Genomic DNA, 16,737 nt, shown 5'->3' with positions numbered 1-16,737 from the left:
CATTGTTTCATAATTCAACTTTTGATATTTTTTTTCTTGTGAATTGCTTGCGATGGAAGTTATTTTGATGCACTTTTGTCTATACATTTTTGCATATTGAGTGCCATAAGGGAACATTTCATCCTTGGCTTTACGAATCATGTTTGGAGATATTGCAGAGAATGTAAAAATGGAATTACTTATATCTAAGATTTGGAAGCAATGGTTTTTGAATATGGACATGCAACAATGTTTATGTACCGTTTAACTTATCACTACTATGGCAGATTATGCATTATGCAGTAGCTGAAAGTTAAAGTTACATATTAGCTTAGAGTGTTCTTTATCTTTTCAATTCCTTGATTATCATTTTACTGTCTCTTTTGCTGCATCATTAAGAATTAGAGGAAAATGGTTGTTAGAGTTTAACAGTTATTATGAGTAAAGCTCTAAACTGAACCCTAATAAATCAAAATATGAAAATCTAGGGTGTCTCTCAAATATATCTCAAAACATTATTTTAAAAATACATAAAAATTTTACTCTCAATTCATCCGTTTGACTCTCATAAAGATGAAATGAGAGTAAAAAATTTAAGGCTTAAATAAGTAAATCGTCTCTACAAGTTCGCGTGTTTTTGGTTTTCCTCCCTGTATCTTTTTTTGTAATGAAACAACCCCGGTAAGTTATAAATGTTTTGGTTTTGGTCCTTGACATCATCATTTGTTACAAAAACGTCTCTGTGGCAAACAGATGATGATGTTGCGACGTGTGACGTGGACAACGATGATGATGTGTCGTTTCATATGCTAGAGTCACAAGTTAGAGAGACCAAAATAAAAAAACAAAATTCACGGAGGGACCAAAACCATAAATTTATAGAAAACTTCATCTTCTTCCTTCATTTCCTCATCTTCATGATCTTCAACACATCATCATCAAACCCCATCTAATTTAACTAAAAGTAGAATCAGAGTACATACAATGACTAATATTTTCTACCATATGCTTCTTAAAAACACTAATTCCCAGTTTCTGAATCATAAGCAGTTTTCTAACAATTTTTTAACTCATTAATCAATTTCTAAACCGTAATCCATTTTCTAACAATAAGCATTTCTAAAGCAATTCTTCAACCCATTAACAAAGAAACATCAAAATTGCTTAATTTACCTGACAAGAGAGAGAGGTCAAGAAGTATCAAAACAATTTAATTAGATAATTAGTTTAATTTAAATTTAAAGCTAAAAAACATCTCCAAACATAAACACTGAGTAGACATGAACCAAATACATAAACTGCATGAACGTAACACACAAGGAAATAGAATGCATACAAGGAAATACAAAATCTCATTAATCAAATTTATCAAATAAGCAACAAAAAAAGTTAGAAACTTTACAAAAACCAAGCATTAATAGGTACATGAGTTTTAAAATTAGCAGCGACCCACTTGAGCATTGACAATAAAATTGAAAGAAGAGGGTGATAGAGATAAAATGGTCGCAAAAACAAAGAGCTAACAAATGAAATGGGATGCTGATTGGGAGTTTGAAAAACTTATTTGAAAATAGAGAATTATTTACTGCATTGAGAGATATGAAATGTCATAGTAAATGGTTAAAGGGTAAGTGGGAAGTAGGAGGGAAATTTTTTGTTGATTAGGGTTTAGTGACAGCGTGGGAGGATAAGTTTTTTTTTTTAGGGATAAGGAATAAATCATGATACTTATTAACTTATTTTGCAAGAAAACTCATGAAAAAAACCCAAATAATATAAATAGTATTGAACCAAGTTTATATTAGTTTCCCTGTACTTCTATTTTATTTCCAACACAAAGTGCAGTTAATTAAAGCAAAGGAATGAGAGGTGCAAGCAAAGAGAATAAAAAGGACAATCAACAAAAGGACAAAAGATGTGAGAGTTACCATCGAGAAGGATTGCAAGTCACTAGTTGATAGCATTGATGGAAGACTACAAGATGTGACTGAAAATTCAACGTGAGCGTTTTCAAAATCAATACTTAGCGAAACTTAACAATATTCTAAAATTGCATCAAAAATCATTGATGAAAAATAAAAATCATCTAACATAAATTTGACATCCAACTCGGGGATAGCATTCTTAACATTTGTGTTTACAGCATTGCTATATACAGCAAACGGTATGTTCCCGAAATCATCCCAAAATGCATTATTATGTGTTATATAGCAAACCACTTCAACCTTTGAAGATGGATAAGCATACGAAATGAATAGTAAATTACTAGCCTTTTAGTAGTTTTTTTTTTTTTTGACAAAGAGTAGTTTTATTTTTATTTTTATATATTTTGGAATGGCCCATTGAGAAGTAGTTGATGGTCATCCATCGCAAAAATAGAGTAAATACCAAGAAAGTACATTGTTCCTATATATAAGCTTTAGTCAAGAAAGAAAAAAATGTCCTTAAATATAAACGAAAATTTAAAGTAGTAGATATATTCGTTCAAATACACCACTAGTTAATACTACCATAAAAATAAAATGAAAAAACTACCATGATCTGAATGGAAAGCTCAAACTACGAGCCAGTACTACTAGATAAGGAAAAACATAATTATTTTAGATCCATTGTTATAAAAATTTAAAATGGATTAAATATAAGTTTTTAAATGTCAAAAACATAAAAATTCATATTTAATTATTCGATTGTTAAAATAAATTACACTTTTACAATAGACAATTTTACAACGTACCAAACTTTAATGCGGAAAAAATTCAAATAATACGCATGATTTGACTTAAAAGCAGAGATTAAAAGTCGGAAAAAAAATTTAGGGGATAAATCAAAATGTTGAAATATTTATAAGGTCCAAAAACATATCAAACTCTAATAATAACAATAATAATTTTTTTTTGAAGGAATAACAATAATAATAATAATAATGTGGTTGACTTTGTCAAAAAAAAATAATAATGTGGTTGACTATGTTTCAAAAAAAAAAAATAATAATGTGGTTGACTATTTGTGCAAGTAGTGCCCAATTCTGAGTTACTCCTAACTACAATTTTTGCAAACAATAGTTTGCGTTAGGGGTGGCAAAAATACCCATGGCCACGGGCACCCGTGGGTACAATCCATCACGGGCACCGGGCGGGTAGCTAAACGGGTATCCACGGGTATAATAAACGGGTATTTGACACCTCTTGTTATATGTATATGGACACGAATTTGATTGTACCCGATAATAAATTAAGTAAATTACTAAAATCTCCTTATATATCTTATCTTATTACTTAAAGTTGTTACCTTATTGAAGGAAATTTTACCATCATCCTAAGATTCCTCATTAATAACCTATTTTATTTTTAATTTTTTTTAATTCATCTTATTAAGTTCACCGTTTCCACTTCATTCATATCATAAAACATATCATATGGATTATGTATGATTTATGAAATTTTGAATGGATTATGTATGATTTATGAAATTTTGAATGAGTTATGTATGGATGTTTAAAAGTTGAATTTTTTTGGTAATTAAAAAAAGTTATTATTTGTACCACAAAATAAATAAATTCAAAAATCCATATGTATCCTTGGATATCTCAATACCCGCGGGTACCCGCATAGTGGGTATCCACGAGGGTACGGGGCGGGCACTGGTATCATATTTATGCAATGGAGCAGGAACAGGTATCATACTATCTGTAACCATGTAACCATGGGTACCCATTGACATCCTTAAACATTGCTTCGAGGTGCTTCTAAGTAAATAATAGGTGCCTAAAGAGCAACTTTCGAAAGTTTTTGGTATGTTAATTCTAACCAGGCCTGTAGAGATATGTAGCTATATTAGCTCGACCCGGGTCCACTACTCCACCATCCTTTTCCTTCTTATTTGAAACCCTAACCCTAACACACCAGACTGTTGTTGTTAAATCGCAAGACGAACACCACAAAGCTTGCTTGCTTCGCAATGGCGAGGTCCAGTGACTCAAGAAGAAGAAAAGGAAGAAGAAGAAGAAACACAATGGCAGTTGCAGCATCAGATTTTTATTTACCTAATGATTGTTGGGAATCCGTCTTCAAATTCCTCATCAACGACAACTACGTCAACGATGGTGTCTACTTGAAGTCTCTTTCTGTCGTCTCCAAACAGTTCCTCTCCATCACCAACGGTCTCTTATTTTCTTTGGCGGTGTCTTCCGGCAGTGAATCAACACGCCTTCTTCCCTCTCGTCTCTTCCAAAGATTCACCAACCTCACCTCCCTCGACCTCACGTGGTACAGGGGTGACCTCGACGAGCTTCTGTCTCAAGTTTCTTGTTTCCCATTGAAACTCACATCGCTCAATCTCTCCAGTCAATCCGAAATTCCCGCAATTGGGTTGCAAGCTTTCTCCTTAAAGATTACAACGTTGACATCTCTCATTTGTTCGAACATCCGTGTTTTCAATAGTAATGACTTGTTCCTCGTTGCCAAATGTTTCCCTTTACTTGAAATACTTGACCTCAATCACCCTTTATTTTGTATCATCAATTGCAATAGCTTTCTCCATGGAGTAGAGACTCGTTCGTTGGCATTTTTCAGACTCCGCAAAATTAATCTCTCTGGCCATAACTACCTCAACAACCGATTGTTTTTCAACTTGTTCAAAAATTGTAATCTTCTTGAAGAGACCATCATTTCTCATTGTGATTTTGGGAGAATAAGTGTAGAGAATTCTAAATCTTTGAAGGATATTGTTGTAAGCCCTCAATTAAAGTCTCTTGATTTGGGTCACAATAAATGGTTAAGAGATAAAAGTATCATAATGTTTGCTTCAATTTTCCCCAATTTGCAGCTGCTCAATCTGAGCTATTGCTATCACATATCCAAAGTAGGTATTTGTCAAGTTTTAAAAAGATGTTGTCAGATTAGACATTTGAACATATCTTGTTCAAGTGTAGACCTACTTGAAATTAATTTTGAAGTCCCCAAGCTAGAGGTGTTGAACTTGTCATGTACGGAAGTTAATGATGAAACACTTTATGTGACCTCAAAGAATTGTCGTGGACTTTTGCATCTTTTACTGAAAAATTGTTATCGTGTCACAAACAATGGATTGAAGCAGGTGGTAGAAAATTGCACACAGCTGAAAGAAATCGATTTGAGAGGTTGCCATAATGTGCATGCTAATGTTGTTGCGTCAGTGGCATCTTCAAGGCCATCATTGAGAAAGATATATAATAGCATTACTTGATTGACAGAAAGAAGAAATTCTTCTCGTGTTAAGGATGCATTGTTTGCTAGCATCCTATAAATATCGTGCTTTGAATTCTAAGATGTTTTATGGGGTTTTCCCCCTCAAAATGTGGTTGACGACTCAAAAATGTAGGCATGAAGTTTGATTGTTAAATTTACAACTATATATTTATTTAAATCTAATGATATTTGTTTTAGTAGGCTTAATGATAATGTTGTAATTTTTTGCTGTTTGTCATGGTTTTTCTGGTTCATGCTCTTGGTTCTTTTTATGAGTTAAGTTATAGTCTTTTTTTTTTTGGTTGAATGTTAAGTTATAGTCTTTGGTTAGTATTACTAATTGTAATCATTTTGTTGTTTATTATAGTCTATAGTTATAGTCTTTAGTTAGACATTCGGATGTTGCATATTTTTTATTAGTTTTTTTGGGTGCAAAAGATATGTTTACGATTGCAGTTGGGTGTTGTTTCATAAAATGAATGTATACACATTTTTGTTGTTTTTTTTCCTTTCTGCCATACCGGTATTGTTTCTAAACTTGAATCTCTTTATAAGAAATTTTTGTGGGGTGAAAAAAATATTAGGGTCTTCAATTCAGCATTATTAGGGAAGTGGTGTGGAGGTTGAGAACGGAGAAAGATCGACTGTGGTACAAGGTTCTCAAAAGCAAGTATAGGGAACAGATGGGGAAAATTAAATGTAACACGAGGGATTCGTCTCTTTAATTAAGAGGGATTGAGAGACTGGAGTAAGGGATCGAGATGTAATCATAATTGGTTTTCAAACTGGTTTAGTAGTAATACGGGGGGAGGCGAGGGCTTATTTTTTTGCAGCGACGAATAGGTTGGTGAGTCAAGTCACCTTAAAAAGGAGGTTCGACTGACTTTATTCCCTATCATTGTGTAAGGAGGCTAGAGTTTCAGATATGAGGAGGAAAGTAGGAAACACTTGAGTGTGGAATGGAACCTGCACTGGTTTAGACAGCTTATAATGTTCTAGACGGTGAGAGTGTGGGTGATGAGGAGTTTCCGATAAAAAAACTTTGGAATAAAATTATTCCGTTGAAGGTGTCCGTGTTTGTATGGCAGGTAATGCAAAATTGTATTCCACCCAAGCGCAGTCTATGTAGAAGAGGAATTATAGGTAGGGAGGAGTTACATTGCATAGGAGGATGTGGAGAGATAAAGACTTCTAACAGCTTATGTTTTGCTTGCCCGACTGTGTCAAAAAAGTATGGTTCGGAATTGCGCATTGGCTGGGAGTACAGGTGGTGTTTCACAATATGTGTACCATCAACTTTATTACCTTTACATGGCTGGTTCGCGTGACGAAAGATGCAGTTCGGGGACTTGAAGCCATTTGGTTTGCGAGTATGTGGAGCATTTGGAAGGCGAGAAGTGGAAGGAATTTTCATCATAAGGATTTGGGATACTTAATCGATTGTCGAAAGTGTCAAGCTTTTATCGTGGAGTTGGTTGAGATTAAAGTCGTAAAAGTTGAAGTATGAATTGAACCAGTGGTGGTTGAACCTGCTAGCATGCTTAGGGGTATTGGGGGATGTTTGGTTTTGCTAATTATATGTGCAATATTGGAAGCGGTTTTGTGGGGGTGGCTGCGTTGTTTTGTGCTATCTGTTTGAAGTGATGCAGTCGCTGCGTTCTGCTATTGCTGGTTTGTAAATTATATCCTTTCTCAATTATTCCTACTCCTTTTCAATTATACCCTTCAATATTTTGCCCCTTGAAGTAATGTTTGGCCATTCCTTAGAGTTGAATTATGCAATGGCAAGAGATATAAAGCACCTGGTTGGCCCTTTATATCAGTTTCTTGCAAATGCAATGTTTGGCTATTCCTTGCAGCAATAATTTTATAAACCTTGCTTTAGGCATTCAACATGAGTGATTTACTGAACCAATTTCCAACTTAGTATAGTTGCATATGGGGAAATTAGATACAGACCTTCTTTACCGTGTCTCATTTACTAATAAGAAATTACTAGTTTAGTAGTTTTTTAGTTATGATTATTTCCGTGACGTGCCATAATATATCATCTCATGGAATTCACATGAGTGTCTTGTATACACCTTTTAGAATTGTTGTTGTGAATTGCTTGCGATGGAAGTTATCTTGATGTACTTTTGTGTGTCCATTTTTGTAGAATGTGTGCCATGTAGGAACATTTCAGCCTTTGGTTGACCAATCATGTTTGGAGATATTGCAAAAAATTGTAAAAGTGGAATCACTTATATCTATGATTTGGAAGCAATGGTTTTTGAATAGGCACATGCAACAATGTTTATGTACCGTTTAACTTATAAGTTATCACTACTATGGCGGATTATGCATTATGCAGTACCTGAAAGTTAAAGTTACATATTAGCTTAGAGTGTTCTTTATCTTTTCAATTCCTTGATTATCATTTTACTGTCTCTTTTGATGCATCATTAAGAATTAGAGGAAAATGGTTGTTAGAGTTTAACAGTTATTATGAGTAAAGCTCTAAACTGAACCCTAATAAATCAAAATATGAAAATCTAGGGTGTCTCTCAAATATATCTCAAAACATTATTTTAAAAATACATAAAAATTTTACTCTCGATTCATCCGTTTGACTCTCATAAAGATGAAATGAGAGTAAAAAATTTAAGGCTTAAATAAGTAAATCGTCTCTGCAAGTTCGCGTGTTTTTGGTTTTCCTCCCTGTATCTTTTTTTGTAATGAAACAACCCCGGTAAGTTATAAATGTTTTGGTTTTGGTCCTTGACATCATCATTTGTTACAAAAACGTCTCTGTGGCAAACAGATGATGATGTTGCGACGTGTGACGTGGACAACGATGATGATGTGTCGTTTCATATGCTAGAGTCACAAGTTAGAGAGACCAAAATAAAAAAACAAAATTCACGGAGGGACCAAAACCATAAATTTATAGAAAACTTCATCTTCTTCCTTCATTTCCTCATCTTCATGATCTTCAACACATCATCATCAAACCCCATCTAATTTAACTAAAAGTAGAATCAGAGTACATACAATGACTAATATTTTCTACCATATGCTTCTTAAAAACACTAATTCCCAGTTTCTGAATCATAAGCAGTTTTCTAACAATTTTTTAACTCATTAATCAATTTCTAAACCGTAATCCATTTTCTAACAATAAGCATTTCTAAAGCAATTCTTCAACCCATTAACAAAGAAACATCAAAATTGCTTAATTTACCTGACAAGAGAGAGAGGTCAAGAAGTATCAAAACAATTTAATTAGATAATTAGTTTAATTTAAATTTAAAGCTAAAAAACATCTCCAAACATAAACACTGAGTAGACATGAACCAAATACATAAACTGCATGAACGTAACACACAAGGAAATAGAATGCATACAAGGAAATACAAAATCTCATTAATCAAATTTATCAAATAAGCAACAAAAAAAGTTAGAAACTTTACAAAAACCAAGCATTAATAGGTACATGAGTTTTAAAATTAGCAGCGACCCACTTGAGCATTGACAATAAAATTGAGAGAAGAGGGTGATAGAGATAAAATGGTCGCAAAAACAAAGAGCTAACAAATGAAATGGGATGCTGATTGGGAGTTTGAAAAACTTATTTGAAAATAGAGAATTATTTACTGCATTGAGAGATATGAAATGTCATAGTAAATGGTTAAAGGGTAAGTGGGAAGTAGGAGGGAAATTTTTTGTTGATTAGGGTTTAGTGACAGCGTGGGAGGATAAGTTTTTTTTTTTAGGGATAAGGAATAAATCATGATACTTATTAACTTATTTTGCAAGAAAACTCATGAAAAAAACCCAAATAATATAAATAGTATTGAACCAAGTTTATATTAGTTTCCCTGTACTTCTATTTTATTTCCAACACAAAGTGCAGTTAATTAAAGCAAAGGAATGAGAGGTGCAAGCAAAGAGAATAAAAAGGACAATCAACAAAAGGACAAAAGATGTGAGAGTTACCATCGAGAAGGATTGCAAGTCACTAGTTGATAGCATTGATGGAAGACTACAAGATGTGACTGAAAATTCAACGTGAGCGTTTTCAAAATCAATACTTAGCGAAACTTAACAATATTCTAAAATTGCATCAAAAATCATTGATGAAAAATAAAAATCATCTAACATAAATTTGACATCCAACTCGGGGATAGCATTCTTAACATTTGTGTTTACAGCATTGCTATATACAGCAAACGGTATGTTCCCGAAATCATCCCAAAATGCATTATTATGTGTTATATAGCAAACCACTTCAACCTTTGAAGATGGATAAGCATACGAAATGAATAGTAAATTACTAGCCTTTTAGTAGTTTTTTTTTTTTTTTGACAAAGAGTAGTTTTATTTTTATTTTTATATATTTTGGAATGGCCCATTGAGAAGTAGTTGATGGTCATCCATCGCAAAAATAGAGTAAATACCAAGAAAGTACATTGTTCCTATATATAAGCTTTAGTCAAGAAAGAAAAAAATGTCCTTAAATATAAACGAAAATTTAAAGTAGTAGATATATTCGTTCAAATACACCACTAGTTAATACTACCATAAAAATAAAATGAAAAAACTACCATGATCTGAATGGAAAGCTCAAACTACGAGCCAGTACTACTAGATAAGGAAAAACATAATTATTTTAGATCCATTGTTATAAAAATTTAAAATGGATTAAATATAAGTTTTTAAATGTCAAAAACATAAAAATTCATATTTAATTATTCGATTGTTAAAATAAATTACACTTTTACAATAGACAATTTTACAACGTACCAAACTTTAATGCGGAAAAAATTCAAATAATACGCATGATTTGACTTAAAAGCAGAGATTAAAAGTCGGAAAAAAAATTTAGGGGATAAATCAAAATGTTGAAATATTTATAAGGTCCAAAAACATATCAAACTCTAATAATAACAATAATAATTTTTTTTTGAAGGAATAACAATAATAATAATAATAATGTGGTTGACTTTGTCAAAAAAAAATAATAATGTGGTTGACTATGTTTCAAAAAAAAAAAATAATAATGTGGTTGACTATTTGTGCAAGTAGTGCCCAATTCTGAGTTACTCCTAACTACAATTTTTGCAAACAATAGTTTGCGTTAGGGGTGGCAAAAATACCCATGGCCACGGGCACCCGTGGGTACAATCCATCACGGGCACCGGGCGGGTAGCTAAACGGGTATCCACGGGTATAATAAACGGGTATTTGACACCTCTTGTTATATGTATATGGACACGAATTTGATTGTACCCGATAATAAATTAAGTAAATTACTAAAATCTCCTTATATATCTTATCTTATTACTTAAAGTTGTTACCTTATTGAAGGAAATTTTACCATCATCCTAAGATTCCTCATTAATAACCTATTTTATTTTTAATTTTTTTTAATTCATCTTATTAAGTTCACCGTTTCCACTTCATTCATATCATAAAACATATCATATGGATTATGTATGATTTATGAAATTTTGAATGGATTATGTATGATTTATGAAATTTTGAATGAGTTATGTATGGATGTTTAAAAGTTGAATTTTTTTGGTAATTAAAAAAAGTTATTATTTGTACCACAAAATAAATAAATTCAAAAATCCATATGTATCCTTGGATATCTCAATACCCGCGGGTACCCGCATAGTGGGTATCCACGAGGGTACGGGGCGGGCACTGGTATCATATTTATGCAATGGAGCAGGAACAGGTATCATACTATCTGTAACCATGTAACCATGGGTACCCATTGACATCCTTAAACATTGCTTCGAGGTGCTTCTAAGTAAATAATAGGTGCCTAAAGAGCAACTTTCGAAAGTTTTTGGTATGTTAATTCTAACCAGGCCTGTAGAGATATGTAGCTATATTAGCTCGACCCGGGTCCACTACTCCACCATCCTTTTCCTTCTTATTTGAAACCCTAACCCTAACACACCAAACTGTTGTTGTTAAATCGCAAGACGAACACCACAAAGCTTGCTTGCTTCGCAATGGCGAGGTCCAGTGACTCAAGAAGAAGAAAAGGAAGAAGAAGAAGAAACACAATGGCAGTTGCAGCATCAGATTTTTATTTACCTAATGATTGTTGGGAATCCGTCTTCAAATTCCTCATCAACGACAACTACGTCAACGATGGTGTCTACTTGAAGTCTCTTTCTGTCGTCTCCAAACAGTTCCTCTCCATCACCAACGGTCTCTTATTTTCTTTGGCGGTGTCTTCCGGCAGTGAATCAACACGCCTTCTTCCCTCTCGTCTCTTCCAAAGATTCACCAACCTCACCTCCCTCGACCTCACGTGGTACAGGGGTGACCTCGACGAGCTTCTGTCTCAAGTTTCTTGTTTCCCATTGAAACTCACATCGCTCAATCTCTCCAGTCAATCCGAAATTCCCGCAATTGGGTTGCAAGCTTTCTCCTTAAAGATTACAACGTTGACATCTCTCATTTGTTCGAACATCCGTGTTTTCAATAGTAATGACTTGTTCCTCGTTGCCAAATGTTTCCCTTTACTTGAAATACTTGACCTCAATCACCCTTTATTTTGTATCATCAATTGCAATAGCTTTCTCCATGGAGTAGAGACTCGTTCGTTGGCATTTTTCAGACTCCGCAAAATTAATCTCTCTGGCCATAACTACCTCAACAACCGATTGTTTTTCAACTTGTTCAAAAATTGTAATCTTCTTGAAGAGACCATCATTTCTCATTGTGATTTTGGGAGAATAAGTGTAGAGAATTCTAAATCTTTGAAGGATATTGTTGTAAGCCCTCAATTAAAGTCTCTTGATTTGGGTCACAATAAATGGTTAAGAGATAAAAGTATCATAATGTTTGCTTCAATTTTCCCCAATTTGCAGCTGCTCAATCTGAGCTATTGCTATCACATATCCAAAGTAGGTATTTGTCAAGTTTTAAAAAGATGTTGTCAGATTAGACATTTGAACATATCTTGTTCAAGTGTAGACCTACTTGAAATTAATTTTGAAGTCCCCAAGCTAGAGGTGTTGAACTTGTCATGTACGGAAGTTAATGATGAAACACTTTATGTGACCTCAAAGAATTGTCGTGGACTTTTGCATCTTTTACTGAAAAATTGTTATCGTGTCACAAACAATGGATTGAAGCAGGTGGTAGAAAATTGCACACAGCTGAAAGAAATCGATTTGAGAGGTTGCCATAATGTGCATGCTAATGTTGTTGCGTCAGTGGCATCTTCAAGGCCATCATTGAGAAAGATATATAATAGCATTACTTGATTGACAGAAAGAAGAAATTCTTCTCGTGTTAAGGATGCATTGTTTGCTAGCATCCTATAAATATCGTGCTTTGAATTCTAAGATGTTTTATGGGGTTTTCCCCCTCAAAATGTGGTTGACGACTCAAAAATGTAGGCATGAAGTTTGATTGTTAAATTTACAACTATATATTTATTTAAATCTAATGATATTTGTTTTAGTAGGCTTAATGATAATGTTGTAATTTTTTGCTGTTTGTCATGGTTTTTCTGGTTCATGCTCTTGGTTCTTTTTATGAGTTAAGTTATAGTCTTTTTTTTTTTTGGTTGAATGTTAAGTTATAGTCTTTGGTTAGTATTACTAATTGTAATCATTTTGTTGTTTATTATAGTCTATAGTTATAGTCTTTAGTTAGACATTCGGATGTTGCATATTTTTTATTAGTTTTTTTGGGTGCAAAAGATATGTTTACGATTGCAGTTGGGTGTTGTTTCATAAAATGAATGTATACACATTTTTGTTGTTTTTTTTCCTTTCTGCCATACCGGTATTGTTTCTAAACTTGAATCTCTTTATAAGAAATTTTTGTGGGGTGAAAAAAATATTAGGGTCTTCAATTCAGCATTATTAGGGAAGTGGTGTGGAGGTTGAGAACGGAGAAAGATCGACTGTGGTACAAGGTTCTCAAAAGCAAGTATAGGGAACAGATGGGGAAAATTAAATGTAACACGAGGGATTCGTCTCTTTAATTAAGAGGGATTGAGAGACTGGAGTAAGGGATCGAGATGTAATCATAATTGGTTTTCAAACTGGTTTAGTAGTAATACGGGGGGAGGCGAGGGCTTATTTTTTTGCAGCGACGAATAGGTTGGTGAGTCAAGTCACCTTAAAAAGGAGGTTCGACTGACTTTATTCCCTATCATTGTGTAAGGAGGCTAGAGTTTCAGATATGAGGAGGAAAGTAGGAAACACTTGAGTGTGGAATGGAACCTGCACTGGTTTAGACAGCTTATAATGTTCTAGACGGTGAGAGTGTGGGTGATGAGGAGTTTCCGATAAAAAAACTTTGGAATAAAATTATTCCGTTGAAGGTGTCCGTGTTTGTATGGCAGGTAATGCAAAATTGTATTCCACCCAAGCGCAGTCTATGTAGAAGAGGAATTATAGGTAGGGAGGAGTTACATTGCATAGGAGGATGTGGAGAGATAAAGACTTCTAACAGCTTATGTTTTGCTTGCCCGACTGTGTCAAAAAAGTATGGTTCGGAATTGCGCATTGGCTGGGAGTACAGGTGGTGTTTCACAATATGTGTACCATCAACTTTATTACCTTTACATGGCTGGTTCGCGTGACGAAAGATGCAGTTCGGGGACTTGAAGCCATTTGGTTTGCGAGTATGTGGAGCATTTGGAAGGCGAGAAGTGGAAGGAATTTTCATCATAAGGATTTGGGATACTTAATCGATTGTCGAAAGTGTCAAGCTTTTATCGTGGAGTTGGTTGAGATTAAAGTCGTAAAAGTTGAAGTATGAATTGAACCAGTGGTGGTTGAACCTGCTAGCATGCTTAGGGGTATTGGGGGATGTTTGGTTTTGCTAATTATATGTGCAATATTGGAAGCGGTTTTGTGGGGGTGGCTGCGTTGTTTTGTGCTATCTGTTTGAAGTGATGCAGTCGCTGCGTTCTGCTATTGCTGGTTTGTAAATTATATCCTTTCTCAATTATTCCTACTCCTTTTCAATTATACCCTTCAATATTTTGCCCCTTGAAGTAATGTTTGGCCATTCCTTAGAGTTGAATTATGCAATGGCAAGAGATATAAAGCACCTGGTTGGCCCTTTATATCAGTTTCTTGCAAATGCAATGTTTGGCTATTCCTTGCAGCAATAATTTTATAAACCTTGCTTTAGGCATTCAACATGAGTGATTTACTGAACCAATTTCCAACTTAGTATAGTTGCATATGGGGAAATTAGATACAGACCTTCTTTACCGTGTCTCATTTACTAATAAGAAATTACTAGTTTAGTAGTTTTTTAGTTATGATTATTTCCGTGACGTGCCATAATATATCATCTCATGGAATTCACATGAGTGTCTTGTATACACCTTTTAGAATTGTTGTTGTGAATTGCTTGCGATGGAAGTTATCTTGATGTACTTTTGTGTGTCCATTTTTGTAGAATGTGTGCCATGTAGGAACATTTCAGCCTTTGGTTGACCAATCATGTTTGGAGATATTGCAAAAAATTGTAAAAGTGGAATCACTTATATCTATGATTTGGAAGCAATGGTTTTTGAATAGGCACATGCAACAATGTTTATGTACCGTTTAACTTATAAGTTATCACTACTATGGCGGATTATGCATTATGCAGTACCTGAAAGTTAAAGTTACATATTAGCTTAGAGTGTTCTTTATCTTTTCAATTCCTTGATTATCATTTTACTGTCTCTTTTGCTGCATCATTAAGAATTAGAGGAAAATGGTTGTTAGAGTTTAACAGTTATTATGAGTAAAGCTCTAAACTGAACCCTAATAAATCAAAATATGAAAATCTAGGGTGTCTCTCAAATATATCTCAAAACATTATTTTAAAAATACATAAAAATTTTACTCTCGATTCATCCGTTTGACTCTCATAAAGATGAAATGAGAGTAAAAAATTTAAGGCTTAAATAAGTAAATCGTCTCTGCAAGTTCGCGTGTTTTTGGTTTTCCTCCCTGTATCTTTTTTTGTAATGAAACAACCCCGGTAAGTTATAAATGTTTTGGTTTTGGTCCTTGACATCATCATTTGTTACAAAAACGTCTCTGTGGCAAACAGATGATGATGTTGCGACGTGTGACGTGGACAACGATGATGATGTGTCGTTTCATATGCTAGAGTCACAAGTTAGAGAGACCAAAATAAAAAAACAAAATTCACGGAGGGACCAAAACCATAAATTTATAGAAAACTTCATCTTCTTCCTTCATTTCCTCATCTTCATGATCTTCAACACATCATCATCAAACCCCATCTAATTTAACTAAAAGTAGAATCAGAGTACATACAATGACTAATATTTTCTACCATATGCTTCTTAAAAACACTAATTCCCAGTTTCTGAATCATAAGCAGTTTTCTAACAATTTTTTAACTCATTAATCAATTTCTAAACCGTAATCCATTTTCTAACAATAAGCATTTCTAAAGCAATTCTTCAACCCATTAACAAAGAAACATCAAAATTGCTTAATTTACCTGACAAGAGAGAGAGGTCAAGAAGTATCAAAACAATTTAATTAGATAATTAGTTTAATTTAAATTTAAAGCTAAAAAACATCTCCAAACATAAACACTGAGTAGACATGAACCAAATACATAAACTGCATGAACGTAACACACAAGGAAATAGAATGCATACAAGGAAATACAAAATCTCATTAATCAAATTTATCAAATAAGCAACAAAAAAAGTTAGAAACTTTACAAAAACCAAGCATTAATAGGTACATGAGTTTTAAAATTAGCAGCGACCCACTTGAGCATTGACAATAAAATTGAGAGAAGAGGGTGATAGAGATAAAATGGTCGCAAAAACAAAGAGCTAACAAATGAAATGGGATGCTGATTGGGAGTTTGAAAAACTTATTTGAAAATAGAGAATTATTTACTGCATTGAGAGATATGAAATGTCATAGTAAATGGTTAAAGGGTAAGTGGGAAGTAGGAGGGAAATTTTTTGTTGATTAGGGTTTAGTGACAGCGTGGGAGGATAAGTTTTTTTTTTTAGGGATAAGGAATAAATCATGATACTTATTAACTTATTTTGCAAGAAAACTCATGAAAAAAACCCAAATAATATAAATAGTATTGAACCAAGTTTATATTAGTTTCCCTGTACTTCTATTTTATTTCCAACACAAAGTGCAGTTAATTAAAGCAAAGGAATGAGAGGTGCAAGCAAAGAGAATAAAAAGGACAATCAACAAAAGGACAAAAGATGTGAGAGTTACCATCGAGAAGGATTGCAAGTCACTAGTTGATAGCATTGATGGAAGACTACAAGATGTGACTGAAAATTCAACGTGAGCGTTTTCAAAATCAATACTTAGCGAAACTTAACAATATTCTAAAATTGCATCAAAAATCATTGATGAAAAATAAAAATCATCTAACATAAATTTGACATCCAACTCGGGGATAGCATTCTTAACATTTGTGTTTACAGCATTGCTATATACAGCAAACGGTATGTTCCCGAAATCATCCCAAAATGCATTATTATGTGTTA

At 33.7% G+C, this 16,737-nt stretch overlaps 1 protein-coding gene across 1 annotated transcript; it reads left to right on the top strand.

The window, feature by feature from the left end:
• Positions 1-3,966: 3,966 nt before the first annotated feature.
• LOC146953060 (uncharacterized) lies at positions 3,967-12,642 on the top strand. Its single transcript, XM_085740816.1, has 3 exons — positions 3,967-5,191; positions 6,204-6,292; positions 11,183-12,642. The coding sequence occupies exons 1-3, from the start codon at positions 3,991-3,993 to the stop codon at positions 12,476-12,478; spliced, it is 2,586 nt and encodes an 861-aa protein (XP_085596942.1). The 5' UTR covers positions 3,967-3,990; the 3' UTR covers positions 12,479-12,642.
• The last annotated feature ends 4,095 nt before the right edge of the window (positions 12,643-16,737 follow it).

This window comes from Medicago sativa, chromosome 1 (assembly GCF_051527215.1).
Source record: "Medicago sativa cultivar Bolivia chromosome 1, Bolivia_mono, whole genome shotgun sequence".
Lineage (NCBI taxonomy): Eukaryota > Viridiplantae > Streptophyta > Magnoliopsida > Fabales > Fabaceae > Medicago > Medicago sativa.
Note: the sequence above shows the minus strand (reverse complement) of the source record. Positions and strands in the feature narration are given on the sequence as shown.